Source organism: Macaca nemestrina, chromosome 2 (assembly GCF_043159975.1).
Source record: "Macaca nemestrina isolate mMacNem1 chromosome 2, mMacNem.hap1, whole genome shotgun sequence".
Lineage (NCBI taxonomy): Eukaryota > Metazoa > Chordata > Mammalia > Primates > Cercopithecidae > Macaca > Macaca nemestrina.
Genome location: NC_092126.1, coordinates 82,656,106 through 82,672,441, shown reverse-complemented (window position 1 = coordinate 82,672,441; position 16,336 = coordinate 82,656,106). Strand labels below are relative to the sequence as shown.

General features: G+C 36.6%; 1 protein-coding gene across 1 annotated transcript in view; it reads right to left on the bottom strand.

Annotated features, from left to right (window-relative positions):
- Positions 1-1,009: 1,009 nt before the first annotated feature.
- LOC105465971 (SEC62 homolog, preprotein translocation factor) overlaps positions 1,010-16,336 on the bottom strand; it is a 30,948-nt gene continuing 15,621 nt past the window's right edge. The window contains exons 4-8 of the mRNA XM_024787989.2: positions 15,979-16,183; positions 15,635-15,727; positions 12,312-12,372; positions 9,446-9,565; positions 1,010-4,911 (exon numbers count right to left, since the gene is read on the bottom strand). Of these exons, the coding sequence (XP_024643757.1) occupies positions 4,442-4,911; positions 9,446-9,565; positions 12,312-12,372; positions 15,635-15,727; positions 15,979-16,183 (949 nt within the window). The 3' untranslated portion in view covers positions 1,010-4,441. The remainder of the gene's footprint in view (positions 4,912-9,445; positions 9,566-12,311; positions 12,373-15,634; positions 15,728-15,978; positions 16,184-16,336) is intronic.

The window sequence follows — 16,336 nt, the reverse complement described above, 5'->3', positions numbered from 1 at the left end:
AACAAAAACAAAAAAACCCATTATTCTGAGGAGTCATGACACAAAAAATTAAAGTCATCTGGGAAATCACTGAAAATGAAGTAAGTATGATGATCTGACTCCCTTGAAATTTAACTTATCTTTCCCTCTTTCTGTCATGTTAAGAAGAGATCATAGGCCTTTTGGACAATCCTAAAACTATAAACCTCAGAAAATATGTCCTCTCTCAGACTGAAATATTGTCTGATTGGAAAAGCCACGAAATTAAAGTCTCAAAGGGTCTGTCTGCTCAATTGGACAAATGAAATAAATGCATTGGGACCTACTCAGAAACACAACTAACTGCTTTAGCCATTGGTTTAAGGGCTTGCCAAAGAAGGCAAATTTAAATTCATCTCCTTGTGTAGTTATCTGCATGGCATCCACTAGAACAGGATTTTAGTTATCAATACTCTTACAACACGCTGTATAAAGTTACGAGATCTTTTCTAATGTTTGGTGATAAGGATCTGACAAAGAGGTAAATTCCTCATTGGAATTTTTGTTCCCTAGGAATTTCTCCTTGGTATTGGTCTTGATTCCAGTAAGAAACAGATGGTTCTTTACATTATTATGAGGAGACACTACAAAAGTATAGGTATAGGCTACCCATAGAGGAAGCACAGTAGTTTCTGCAACTCCAGGCTAGTAGCAGCAGAACAGACATCATCCTTGGCCAGAAAGGAAAAGTGCAGGGACTGGCAACCTAGAAAGCAGGGAAAGGGTTTGGGAGAAGTGACCTTTGGCTTCTAAGGCAGCCCCCCAACCCCAGGAGAAGAGCTGAGAATAGGCACCCTACCATCCTCTGATCTCTGGCCAGGACACTCCTTGGCCAAACCCACTCAGAAGCCAGGAGGCATAGGAGCCCACTGCTGTGGTCCATTCGGGTCAGCTTTGGGGGCAAGAGCAGAGTGGAGCGGGAGGGGAAAACAAGAGATATCCAGCATACGTAGCAATTTGCTGCCATAGCACTTAACACACTATTTAATGGTGCAAGAGGGTAGAATTGTATTTTTATTCATGGTTGTGCCTAGTAAAATTCTGGTACATGGTAAGTGCTCAGTATTACTGAGTGAACGAACAATGACCTGAAATACTGCTGAAACAGTAAAAGCAAATTACTACACAATTAGGAGGAATTATTTTCAGACATAGGATATTTAAAACATCACTCAAATACTGGAGCATGATTCAGCAATAAATTCTATTACATAAACCAGGTAGATGAATGTCACAGCTTTAAAATATAGTTAAGTAGAGTTGATCCTTGTTATTCGTGGATTCTGTATTTGTGAATTTGCCTAACCTAAAATTTTATGGTACAGCAAAAAACTTGCTGTACATATATCCTCAGCTGAGGTTGAACAAGGCCATGTTCCAGCTTTCATACTATAAATGTGTCCTTTTTACTCTAATGCCATGGTTTTTGCATTTCTGTTTTTTTTTTTTTTTTTTTTGATTTCACTGTTTAAAATGGCCCCCAAGCCTAGTGCTAAGGGCAAAAAGCTGTTCCTAAGGGCAAAAAGGCTGTTGTGTGCCTTATGAAGCTTATGCGTCAGATAAGCTTCATTCAGGCATGAGTTACAGTGTTGTTGGTCATGACTTCAAGGTTAATGAATCGACTATATTAAATAAGGTGTCTTTAAACAGACATTCACATGTTGACTGCTTGATGAAAATGTGACCAGTGGTTTGCAGAAATCTAGGCTTGTATTTCCCCTAGGTTCTGTATTTGCTAATTCAGTGTTCGCAGTGACTTTATAGAACATAACTACCTTGAATAATGAGAATCAACCATACTTGCTGTTCTCCAGTTCCTAATAAAGATTTAAAAAAAAATTCAATTTACAAAAGACACAAGATGATTTTTCTTGTCAGCAGCTAATTGAGCCTCATGATGTAAAACCAGAAAGAGGGAGGAAACACCAAAATTCATCACTACTGCATAATTTCCATGTGATATATTAAAACGTATTACTTCCTGAATAGTATTCAACTAAATCTATATTATTTCAATTAAAGTTATCTAGGCCATATGGTTTGAAAATTTAAAAATCCAGTAAGAGGGAAAAGGAAAAATACCTTATTTAATACATTGACTTTAAGAACAATCACATATGCATTATTCTTACTATCTGAACTTAGCCTCTGGTAAATCCAATCCTGCTTAGTTAGGCCAATTGATACCCTCTACAATAAGCCCTACATGATCAAAAAGCTTCATGCTTCTACTTACAGCAGCATAGCAAATCTGAAGTTCTTAAAAAAAAAAACAAAAAAAAACCCCACCATTCTATTAACAATTATAAACAATTTTCCATGCTCTGATACAAGAATATTTAATGTTAGCCAAGAAAGATAGCCATCTATTCCACTGAGGATTGTAATAGAGGCAGTCTTTTGATTTTTGCATTTGTTTGAAGTATACAACTTGAATAGTAAAATAGAAACTGAGCTGAAATTTCTAATTCACTTTCTAACCATAGTAAGAATGATATTTCCCCCCAGGGATCACCAAATATTTATAAAAATTTGTACTAACATTCTGTAAGAATCCACACACATCAGTAAGAAGCTGACTTTCCTGCTGGCCATGCTCCAAATGTCTTTAAGACTAGACAAAGTACATGTATTATAAAAAATTTCAGGATAAACATTGAGTGCCTGGGTATTATCACAGTAATAGAAAAGGTTAATGAAATAAATTTTGTTTCTGAAAAACACCATGTTTATATCCCAAAATAGGTATCAATGTTACTGGTGATAAAGAAACCCAGAAGCGAACATTATATATATAAATGCTTACTGTGGAAATGTAGTAGAGCTCTGCAAATGGGAGGGGAAAATACCCAGGCACTTCATCAATGAACATTTGCTAAAAAAAACTCTTAAAAGTGATTGCAGCCTTGACATAGTTGCATTAACATCAAATAGCCACATTTCTGTCCACTTACAGGGACTACTATAAAGAAGCAATCAAGCCATGTTTAATAAAATGCGTCAATGATACATAAAATGTATTTTCCACAATTAGAAAAATTTAACATCTTTAATTCAAACACTTAGATGAGAAACAGACTAAAGCAAAGACTGACATACACTACCTATTTCAACCACAAAGCAAAATGCTCTCACTGTGACTGAAGAAAAATCATTTAATATTCATTATTAGTTTATAAAAGTATAACTCCAAGGAATGATTATGCTCATAAGTAAACAAGAGTTTTCAAAGACTTGTAACTAAGATGTTTAAGACGTAAAGTCAAACTGCAAAACTAGTTAAAGCAACTAGAGTCCAATAGTTCTCTTACGTTTTATTATCTTTATTTTAAATTTGATATTTTAGAATAGGAAATTATCTTTCACAGCAATGCCTCCTGGTCTGATAATACAGTATCTCATTTCTGAATGTAAAGATTTAAAATAAATCAAAATGAACATTAAGGCGTACAAAGCTACTTTAAGTCTGCTCTTATTTAATAAAGATCAGTTTTTGCTCATATTCAAAATACATGGAATGTTGGCACAAAACTAAAGCTGCTGTAGAAAGATCACAGATGTTCTGTGGGTTACTGAAACTTCCATTTCTCTAAAAACATACCCTTACATGGTCTTAATTTTATGAATTTAAGTGTTGAGAAATATCTAAATAATAAGTAACAATTAAAATAAAATGTTTTATTTGCAAATTATGTACAGAATACACTTTACGTTACGACAATGAAATGGGGAGGGAAGAGGGAGAGCCATCACTTTCCAACAAATGCTGTTCACTTTCTCTGTTGGAGACGACCATCTTTCTCTGAGTCAGACGTACAAATCAGTGTGGATTTCCTACATTGGAAAAAGAATTTAGCTAAACCAGAAGTGTTGCTGCATTGTTACTAGTTGGCTTGTTTCCACAAAATAGTTTTGAATTCTGCTAACTCAGATTCTTGAATCTGGTGTAACTTTATAATGAAAAATAAAAGAACTATCAAGAACAATGAGTTTATGCATCTTAAAGAAACTGTGAAATGGCTACATAACTATGCATAATGTGAAATGTTGGAGTTTCTTTGTTCCTTTTAAAGTTATTTTTGATTAGTCTAACAGTAAAAAGCCATAAAACAAACTATCAAAAATTGCCATTAATGTAAATTTAACTGTGGAAAGTACATCTTTGATAACTGTCAAAATGAATGAGATTTACTTACTGTAAAATTATCAAATGGATAAAACATATTAATGGCTTTAAACTGTACCAATAATAGTGCCAATATTCTATAAAATGAAGGACTGAATATAACTGCTTGAATGTCAAATATATTTCAGTAAACAGATTTAAAGAATGCTACAAATGCCATGTGTTCAATATGGTAATCAGCCAACATAGAAAATCCAACCTTTTGTACTTATTCATTCAGTCCCAAAATTAGTCAGATTATGATTTTTCATGTGAAGATTTAGGTGTTTCTCCATCATTTTCCTCTTCCTCCTCCTCTTCACAATCCCCATCTGTTTGCTGTTCCAGTTCCTCTTTTGTTATCATTTCAAAATCATTTCCATTTCCACTACTGTGTTGGGATCGATCATCTTCCCTCCTGTCACTGTCCGTGTCTGAATGCCGTTCTCCCCCTGAGCCTTCTGTTCCATGATTTCCTGGTCCTACTTTCCCCTCCTCATCTTCCTTTTTCTCACTGTCTGACTTTTCCTCACTGTCGGACTTCTGTTGCTTTTTGGTTTCAGACTTTTCATCTTTCTTTAAGTCTGCTTTTGGTCCTTTGTATTCATGTGTGTACAGAGGCCGGAAGGAGTCAATGAAACCCACATCAGCAGTCAGATTTGGCAAGAACCAAAAGTGGTGCCTTCCTCCAGTTATGAGCCAAATGATGAGAAATAGAATGCATCGAGCTGTGGGGAGAAAAATTTCTCTAATTGAGTAATTCAAACGTAGCCTCAGAAGGGAGTATTTGTTAATAAAAAGCTGGGAAAACAGTTTTATTACCTGCACATTTCATACACCTTAAATATGAATATTTAAATCCTGATTAGTGCTGAGCGTGGTGGCTAAACCTCTAATCCCAGCTACTTGGGAGGATTACTTGCGCCCAGGAGCTTGAGGCTGCAGTGAGCTACAGTAAGCTATAATTACACCACTGCATGCTTGAAAACAAAACAAAAAAATTCCTGACTAGTTTAGCACCTATCACAGTATTCTAGGGGCACAGCATGTTGCTCTGAACTTGAGGTCACAATGCAATAACGTCACTCCGAAAAAAATTACTTCTTTTTTCCATCTGGGTGTTGTTTCATGGATATACACTTCTGATTTATGCACTTTGTGATATTATGCTTCAATACACATAGCAATCAGTTGGGAATTTAAGTATTCGTATGATCATGGTGTAGGAAAAGAATAAAATAAAGAGATGAAAAGGTGTTTAGGAAGGAAGCCTTTAAGAAGGAAAAAGCAGGGCTACATCCTACTTTCCAAGTCTCTAGGCCTTTTTGCCTTTGTAAGGAACTTACTCCATAAAAAAATATTAAAATTATATTTTCTACACATTTATGACTATTTTCTATACATTTGTATAAACATGAATAAAATACCATATAGGTTTGCTAGTACATACATGTATATACATTACTACTTCTGATTTAAAAGAAATAAAAATGAAAATATTTCTGTGGACCCCTATATCTAATCTTGGCCCAAGGCATGTGTTTACTATGCCTAAAGGATAAATTAGCCGTGGATAAGGAATCCCAGTATTAAAAAGTTTCCATCTTTTAATCTTTGTTGTCTTATTTATTTATTGAGGACAAGGTCTTGCTCTGTCACCCAGGCTGGAGTGCAGTGGTGCAATCATGACTCGCTGCAGTCTCACCTCCTGGGCTCAAGCAATCCTCCCACCTCAGCCTCCAAGTAGCAGGTACATGCCACTATGGCTCCACTAATTTTTGTCTTTTTTGTAGAGATGGGGTCTTGCCATGTTGCACAGTCTGGTCTTGAACTCCTGGACTCAAACTCCCAAAGTGCTGGGATTACAGATATGTACCTATCATCTATTTATCTAATCTCTTTCTCTCTCTCATCTGTCTTTTCTCCCTCTCTCTCTACCTACCTACCTATCTACTTTCATAGACAGGTACTTGATATGTTGTCCAGGCCAGTGTTGAACTCCTGGCTTTAAGTGATCCTCTCACCTTAGCCTCCCGAGTAGTTGGGATCACAGTTGTGAGCCACTGAACCTGACCTTTTTGTTTTATTGATTAGGTAAATTATTTAATTTTTGCTTAAAGACCAATCCTCTCAGTATTAAGAAAAATACAATATTAAAGAAAGCAAGATCACTTAAACACATAAGGTTTATTCTTTTATTTTATAACACTGTATTTTGACAAAACTGTAGAAAAATGGAATTTGAATTTTAAAATTTTTACTGAGTTATTACAAACCCCAATATTTAGTTTTCTCTGAATTTACCAATTATGTAGAGCTAAGTGATTTTTCCTGTTTTTTAAAAGGTCATGATGATTATGTGACTGTTACAGACTAATCAATTACGACAGGATTTTTGGTTTTTGTTTTCTTCAGACAATTCTGTCGCTGTTTTCATATAAAGCCTGAAATAAGCTAATCTATGTGTCTTCCATATTTTGCTTTGTATAAATGGAAGAAAATTGTTATAACTGTCTTGACTTTTAAAAATAGCTATTTTTATTTTCACAAGAATATAAGTATTCTGAAAGACTCCTGTACATATTAGAATCTTTCGTGGTATAAACGGAAAAGGTAAATATGCTTAAAATTATGATTTAAGAATAAATTCCACTGATAAACAGAGATAATGAATTTAAGGAGGCTGTACATTTTTTTCTCCAATTATGATGCAATGATAGGTTTTACAGGATTGTAAGGCAGATGGTTCATAATATGAAATCTTATATCAAACCAAAGAAAAAGCAATACAGAAATGGCACAAATAAAACCTAATTTCTTATCACATACAAATGGTATGGCAGAATGCTCATGTTTTACAGTTTTTCGCTATGTGGCACTACAGTACCAAGAGTGAAAAGGGAAGAATTATGGGGAAGTTGTGACATGTACTATAATAACATTCCTACACTAAAAGTGACAGATTTTAGAAAACTGCCAAAGGTCTTAAATGGCATTATTAACAATGCATATTCAAAGAAACGCCAAATATAATTGTGACCAATACACAATATTTCAAGACCCTGACTCTTAAAAAAAAAAAATCAGCTAGGCATGGCAACATGCTCCTATAGCCCCAGCTACTCAGGAAGCTGAGGTGGGAGGGCTGCTTGAGCCCAGGAGTTTGAGGGTACAGTGAGCTATGATTCTGTCATGGTACTTTACCCTGGGCAACAGAGCAAGACCCTGTCTCCAAAAAATGAACATATATATAAATATAGATATAAATATATATTAATAAAATATATATAAAGACTTCAAAGATAATATAAAAGAAATATCTAATTATTTGAAAGTATATTTGGAATTGCATTTTCTAAGAGAATCAACATAAAAGGTTGGTTTGTTTCCTGGTATAATTCAGAAGACTATTTGGTTCATAATGAATATTTAAATCCACAGCATATTTACAATGAAAATTTATTTAAAGAGACTACTGAAGAAACAAATTTTAAACAGCAAAACTATATAATAACCATAAATTATTGTGAACACTGGTTTAATTTAAAAATAAGCAAGTAGAGTAGTTCTATTCAGTGGAGCTAAACCTTTGCTAAAAATTTCCAAGGAGTTTCTAAATTTCAGGAATTTGAAAGGCAAAAAGCACCAATTTTATTATGTCTAATGTCAGATCAAAGTTTATGACTTTTCCTTCTTGATGCAGGTATTACACTGACACTAAATTCAAACAGGCTTAGATATTATTTCTTGGCCTACAAATGTGCCCGTGTTCCATGCAAAAGCAAGAGGGGATTTTTCTGCTGCTAGAGGTTACTAAGCCAGAGAAAGGAGGCTGGGCACAGTGGCTCACACCTGTAATCCCAACACTTTGGGAGGCCAAGACAGGCAGATCACCTGAGGTCAGGAATTCGAGACTAGCCTAGCCAACATGGTAAAACCCCATCTCTACTAAAAATACAAAAAATTAGCCGGATGTGGTGGTATCTCAGCTCACTACAATCTCCGCCTCCCAGGTTCAAGCAATTCTCCTGCCTCAGCCTCCGAAGTAACTGGGATTACAGGCTCATGCCACCAAACCCAGCTAATTTTTGTATTTTTAGTAGAGATGGGGTTTCACCATGTTGGCCAGGATGGCCTCGATTTCCTGACCTTGTGATCCGCCCTCCTCGGCCTCCCAAAGTGCTGGGATTACAGGTGTGAGCCACCATGCCCGGCCCTATATTGCTTTTTAACTATGAAAGATGGCTGGGTGTGGTGATAATCTTATGATCCCAGCACTTTGGGGGGCCAATGCTGGAGGATCAGTTGAAGTCAGGAGTTTGAGACCAGCCTGGGCAGAATGATACCCTATCTCCCCCACAAAAAGCCAGGGATGATGGCATGCACCAGTAGTCCTAGCTACTTGGGAGGCTGAGGCAGGAGGATTGCTTGAGCCCAGGAATTCAAGGCTGCAGTGAGCTATGATCTCACCAATGCACTTCAGTCTGGGTGACAGAGCAAGACACTGCCTCTAAACGAATCAACTATGAAAGACCCCAATCATCCAGAATTGTGGAAAATTCATTTACTTAGGTTTTCCTATTTGATTTTTAAAACATTAACTCCTTATTGCATCTAATATTTTGGTACCTGGGTGAGAATTAATGATTTTTCCCCAAATGGCAAATCAATTGTTTAGAATAATTTATTAAATATATGCATAGATTATTTGGGTATTTCGTTTGTTCTAAGTCAAAATTAAAAAATGTTTTACTGAAAGTATTATGTCTAATAAAAGATCTACCATTGCAAAAATATTAAAAGCCTTTGCCATAACTAATTTTTAAAGCACATCTATTTGCAGATTAAGATATAATGTATGGTGTATTTCAAAATAACTAAGTAAATTTCAAATGTGTCATAATAAATGATAGGCAAGAAAGGTGATAGATATGCTAGTTATGTTAATTAGCTTGAATTAAACATTCCACATTGTACAGATACACCAAAACATCACATTGTACCCCATAAATGTATAATTATGATTTGTCAATAAAAAATCTTAATAATTAAAAAAAATTTTAAAGATGTATTAAATCCTTTTTCTGCAGACAGAACAAATCTTATCAAGCCTGAGTTTTGAGATTTGACTCAGAATGTAGGACCATATACTTCTTGATTTACCTCCATTAATTTTTCTTAAGCTTTACTGAAGTTCCAAATTATAGTCCAACTGCTCAATAGCAACCTTCTTGAGGTCAATTTTATGATAACAATACTTACCAACAGCAAGGAGAAGAATACTGGCTACAAAACAGCCTGCACCCACACTGAGGTAATAAACACCTACTCTCATTTCTGCTGGCCAAAGGGGGAAGAGGGTGGCTGCTATTACTGCAATCACTGGAACAAGAAATGACAAAGTTAAACTTTTAGAATAAAAACTTAAATGGTATGGCTGCAATAACAGAAACATATCCCTGGGGGAAAAACTGACAAACATAAACACATTGAAATACAAAATTGCCATTTTTATAGGTAAAAAATGGTAAATTATGAGGAATTTCATATTGTTCAACCTAACATTTTATACTGTTCTTAAACTAGGTTAGGAGTTTTTATTAGTGTAAATTACATATAATTAGAAAAAAAGTGCTATGTAGAAATTCAAAACTGTTACCTCCTTAATTTATCCATTTTCAAGCTATTATCTACCTTATTTAAAAAATATTATTTTTTAAAAAATAGTATTTTTTAAAATATTTAAAAATATCTTATTTAAAAAATCTTACCTTATTTAAAAAATATTAAGATATCTGCCTACTGAGTAAGGGAGCTAAAAGAAACAACAGAACAACAAACCCAACAAAAAATGATTCCCAAGACCCCTCTCTGGAGATTCTTCTTCTAGGGTGGAGCTCTGACATCCACAGACTGAAAAACATTCCCCAAGTGATTCCACTACAGATGTTTTTTTTTTTTTTTTTTTTTTTTTTTGAGACGGAGTCTCGCTTTGTCGCCCAGGCTGGAGTGCAGTGGCCGGATCTCAGCTCACTGCAAGCTCCGCCTCCCGGGTTTACGCCATTCTCCTGCCTCAGCCTCCCGAGTAGCTGGGACTACAGGCGCCCACCACCTCGCCCGGCTAGTTTTTTGTATTTTTAGTAGAGACGGGGTTTCACCATATTAGCCAGGATGGTCTCGATCTCCTGACCTCGTGATCCGCCCGTCTCGGCCTCCCAAAGTGCTGGGATTACAGGCTTGAGCCACCGCGCCCGGCCTCCACTACAGATGTTTTTTGGTACTTAGGGAAACTGTTTACAAGTATCTCCAGTTTTTTTGCAAGTAAAGTGAGGACACAAGAAATAAGTATAAGAAATCAGAAGCCTGGTTATTAGGTCTTTAGAGTAAGACCAGGATTAAAATTCTAGCTCCATCACTAATAAACTATGTAACCCTGGGCAAGTTACTTAACTCTTTGAGACTAAGTTACCTTATATTTAATAAGTGTCTGTTCCTATTTTTCAAAGGTTGTTGAGGATGAAATGATATATTGTATGCAAAATATTTAGCAAAGTGACTAGTACTCTAGTATAAAAGAGTTATTGTGCTTTTTGAAACAGGGTCTTACTCTGCCACCCCGGCTGGAGTGCAGTGGCACGATCTTGGTTCACCACAGCCTCGATCTCCCAAGCTTAGGTGATCCTCCCACCTCAGCCTTCTAAGTAGTTGGGACTACAGGTGTGAACCACCACGCCTGGCTAATTTTTTGTAGAAACGAGGTTTCGCCATGTTGCCCAGGCTGGTTTCAAACTCTTGGATTCAAGCCATCTCCCTGCCTTGGCCTCCTAAAGTGTTAGGATTACAGGTGTGAGCCACTGAGCCCAGCCTAAAAGAGTTATTTTGAATGGGATCCTATGATATCATATTGACCAAGCTTATTTTAACTACTACCTATTTTTTTTTTCTATTTGTTAAATCATTCTTTCCCCACAAAACCTCCTGGAATATACACCGTTAAAAAAACAAATCAACTGTAATCCCAGCACTCTGAGACAACGAGGCAAGTGCCCAGGAGTTCGAGACCAGCCTGGACAACATGTTGAAACTCCATCTCTACAAAAACAATACAAAAATTAGCTGGGTGTGGTGGAGTGTGTCTATAGTTCCAGTTATTCAGTAGACTGATGTGGGAGGATCACTTGACCCCAGCAAGTCGGGCTGAAGTGAGCCATGATTGTGCCATTGCATTCCAGCCTGGGTGACAGGAATGAGACCCTGTCACAAACAAACAAATCAAAAAGTATAGAGAAAATTAAGTCTTCATCTAATTCTTATTCCACTTCCCAGAGATTACGTACTATTAAGCTTACCTGTATTCCCAGAGACTACCTATATATAATTAACTAGTTACAGAGACTTTTTTTCTAAATAAGTCAATGAGCTTATATTATTCTTACTCTTCTGTAACTTTCTTTATCTATTCTAGGTATAATACCCTTGCACATGTACATTTGTGCAACTGTGATTATGGCATAGGGTAAATTCCTTAAAGTGGAATTTATTAGGTCAAATGGTATAAGCATTTCAAATTTGAAAGATATTTGCTAGATTATACTCAGGTATAGTCTAAAGGATTTGGAAAAAAACAGATAATGTGTCAATGCACACACTTCGTGCAACTGTATGGGAACAGCCATGGAATAAATTCCTAGAATTGCTGGGTCATTGCAGACACATATAAAATTTCAGAGATACTGACAAACTGTCCTTCACAAAAACTAAAACAATAGACACACCTATCAACTGAGAGTGCTGATTTTTTTCTAAGACCTTTAAAGTCAAGGTTTGCAAGCCTCTTAATCACTACAGCTTTAATTTGCATATATGAGTGTGATTAAGTATCACTCATGATGACTGGTCACTGTATTTATCTGTTAACTACCTTAACCATTTTTCTATCAGTTTGTAAAGATCTTTGTTTTAATGTGTTTCAAATATTTTCCTTTATTATTCACCTTCTGACTTTAAAGTATTTTTAAAATGACAACTATTTTATGTTAAATTTAGGAACATTTTCTTTTATAGTATCTGCATATTGTTTTCTAAATTTTAGATTGCACTTTAAAGCTACTAACATCTCACTACTTACCAAGAATTAATCCCATGACAAATGTTTTAAAGTGAACTGGGTCATAGATCCATACATACACCTAGAAGAATCAAGAAACCTCAGTGCTTAAAAGTTCTAATGTCACATTAGAAAGTAATGCTTAATTCTACATTTTAGGTCCCCTAAAGCAGTGATCAACCTCTTAACGTATGAGAAGTACTTTCTATTTCTAAGGTAATACATTTCAAAGATCTTTCCTTCAGCAGTAGTGGTTCTTCTGGCACTAGAAAATGATTATAGAAAAACTATAAATTCTATAAAGCACTTAAGTAAATTTGTATGTTCTTACATACATTTAAAAATTTGTTTGGCCGGGCTTGGTGGCTCACGCCTATAATCCCAGCACTATGGAGGCCAAGGCAGGTGGATCACTGGAGGTCAGGAGTTCGAGACCAGCCTGGCCAACATGGTGAAACCCTGTCTCTACTAAAAATACAAAAATTAGCCAGGTGTGGTGGTGGATGCTTGTAATCCCAGCTACTTGGGAGGCTGAGGCAGGAGAATTGCTTGAACCCGGGAGTCAGAGGTTGCAGTGAGCTGAGATCACACCACTGCACTCCAGCCTGGGCGACACAGCAAGACTCTGTCTTGGGGGGAAAAATTGTTAATGTGTGCAAATCATTACTTATTCAAACAAAACACCAGCAACTGTCAACCTTAATTTGTCCCTAATGTAATGATGAACCAGTTTGGGATAAAAGCACAGTTAAGATAGATTCCAGCCAGGCCCTATCACAGATCCAGTATCTCTCAACTCCACCTTTTTCTCTCCTGATAAGACACAAAGAACAATTATTAAAGATCATGCTTGGTGAACATAGTTTCTATGACTGTAATAATTTCATTGCCCACTCTTCCATGGAGGGCCCATAAGCTGGAAACCACTACTTCAAAGCTTATGACGTAGTGGTTCCTTCCTTTTATCAGGCTATTATTTTATACAACACAAATTTACTTCATTCAGATCGGAACTCGTTTGATCATTCATCCACAAAACTCAGTTTTATTTCTTAGTTTCTATAAATAACAGTACTCTTCCCTCTTATTTCTATATTGACCAGAACTCTTTATTGTCTTTCCAACTTGGTTCTTCGATTTGTAACACCAGAGGTTCCACTTTAACCTCTTATTTTACTCTGCCCACTTCCTTGGGAATCACATCCACAGACATTACTTCTGCCAGTTTCCATTCTAAAAAAAACATGTTTTTTAAAAAAAGGTATTTCACAACTTTAAAAGTTTTGGAGTGCATGCTACTTTCTACAGAATAAAATCTAGGCTTTTCAGGATAGCAAGCACCCATGCTTTTGCTCAGGCTGCTTCCTTCCCCAATAGACCTAAACTCCTTCCTGGTACACCTGGCAATCTGCCAGTCATCTAAGCTCAAGTGTCCTTTAGACCCTTCTTATCCTTCCTGACTAAATTAACTATTCCTAATTTGTGCTTTCACACCATTCATGCTTACCACACTGTACTATACTATCATGTTTAAGTGCCTGTATCTTTGCTAGATAATAAGAGATTTTATCCTATTTATCAAGCTATTCCCAACGCCTATAAAAATGTTTAGCACATAGCTGATGCTCAATGTTTAACTGAGGGCATTTGAGCCTTCACAGTAAGAAAGACCAAAGGTTTTCTTTTTTTTTTTCCCCCTGAGACGGAGTCTCGCACTGTCGCCCAGGCCGGAGTGCAGTGGCGCAATCTCAGCTCACTGCAAGCACCACCTCCTGGGTTCACGCCATTCTCCTGCCTCAGCCTCCTGAGTAGCAGGTACTACAGGCACCTGCCACCACACCCAGCTAATTTTTTGTATTTTTTAGTAAAGACGGGGTTTCACCGTGTGAGCCAGGATGGTCTCGATCTCCTGACCTCGTGATCCGCCCGACTCAGCCTCCCAGAGTGCTGGGATTACAGGCGCGAGCCGCCGCGCCCGGCCAAGAAAGACCTACAGTTTTCTATTACAATGATTCTTAACCAGGGGTTCACATCAGAGTCACCTGAGGACAGTTTATTATAAATATATAATCCTCCCCCACAATCCCACTCTAGATAGTCTCATGCAAGTAAGAATTTCAAACACACAGCCCTAGGAGCCACGACTTTATAGATGTAACTTTTGTATAGGTATAGCAGGAAGGGATATCCTAAAATTCGTAACAGTTCAATGCCCAGTATATAACTCATGTTTATGTACTGGTGAAGTGACTGAATTAAGCAGTCTTTATGGAAGGCTACCACCATACAAATCTTCCATTACAAATGATAAGCACAAAGCATCAAGTAATGTTAAAAATTTTAAGCCCCTCAAGTGATGTGTCTAACTTACATTCTGTAAGAGATAGAGACTTGTACGTATCTCCTATTCTGCTCTTTTTTTCTTTGGTAATAATGGAAACCCTACATTTTAGCTAGGCAAATAATCACCCTGTATAAAAAGTGCATTTCCAAGATTTTACTTCTCGTATGCATGACCATGTGACTATGTTCTGGTCAGTGGAATTCAAGCAGAAATGAAATTGCCAGCTTTCTGGACAGTGTACTTAAAGTGGTCTCCTTAAAGAGGAGACATATTCTTCACCCTCCTTTCCTCTTTTCGATGTAGATATAAGGTTGGCAGTTTGGACCATGAGGTAACCTTAGCTAGCAGCCTCAGACAGAGGAGAAAAGAAGAGCTGGGATCCACCATGGAGCTGATGTATCTGTACAGCTTACCTATAGATTTCATTGATGAGAAAGAAATATGCATCTATTTTGTATTAAGATGCTTTTCTTTCAGGTTTCGGCCAGGCGCGGTGGCTCACGCCTGTAATCCCAGCACTTTGGGAGGCCGACGCGGGCGGATCACCAGGTCAGGAGATCGAGACCATCCTGGCTAATATAGTGAAACTCCGTCTCTACTAAAAATACAAAAAAAATTAGCCAGGCGTGGTGGCGGGCGCCTGTAGTCCCAGCTGCTTGGGAGGCTGAGGCAGGAGAATGGTGTGAACCCGGGAGGCGGAGCTTGCAGTGAGCCGAGATCGCGCCACTGCACTCCAGCCTGGGCGACAGAGCCAGACTCCGTCTCAAAAAAAAAAAAAAAAAAGATGCTTTTATTTCAGGTTTCCTGTCACTCACAGCAAAATCTGACTTTTAAAAATCTAAATCCGAGAAATATTGACTTTTAAAAATAGAGTAGCTTTTATATATTTAAGTACACGATAAGATTTCTCAAAATTTTTCCTTTTATTAGTGAAGGCATCAAACATGTTTCTAAAAACTCCTATAGAAAACTGAACTTCTAGTTATAGGCTTACTCTCACCTCATTTCCATCCAGAAAAACTTGATCATCATGTGGCTCAAGTTTGAATTTTTTCTTAGTTTCCTTCTTTTTAGGAGTTCCTGGAGTTTCTTCCTATGAAAACACAAGTTGAATAGAAGAAATAACACTTACAAGCAAGCAAGAAATGACGTTCATACAGTCAAAAAATTTTCACTGACTATTTGTAACACAGAAATAAGAATTCTCAACCATGGTATTTATAATAACTCTAATATAGTTATCTCAGGTGGGTATTGCATAATATTTAAATATATTCATAGGCCAGTAGTGATCATGTGCACATAATGATTTTTAAATTTTTACTTAATTTTGGATTAACTCACCTTTTTGGGTTCTTCCTTTTCACCATCTTTTTTTTTCTCTTTTTCTTTTTTTGTCTTCTCATCCTTTATATTTTCTTTCTTGCTCTTTTTATCCTCTTCTTTTCCACTTTCAACTTTTCCTTTATCTTTTTCTTTCTTTATGTCTTTATCATATTTCATTTTCATTACTTTTAGGGCCCGGTGAAAAAACTGCTTCTTTAAAAGCCTTTGGGAAAAACAGGTATGGCATTACACTCCCCATATAGATATAGACTAAAAAGCAAAAATATCAAGACCTGAATAAAATAAGCAAAGGAAGACATAAATTAGCAAACATAAGAGAAATTACAACTAGTATGCCCGTGAAAAAGTTGTCAAC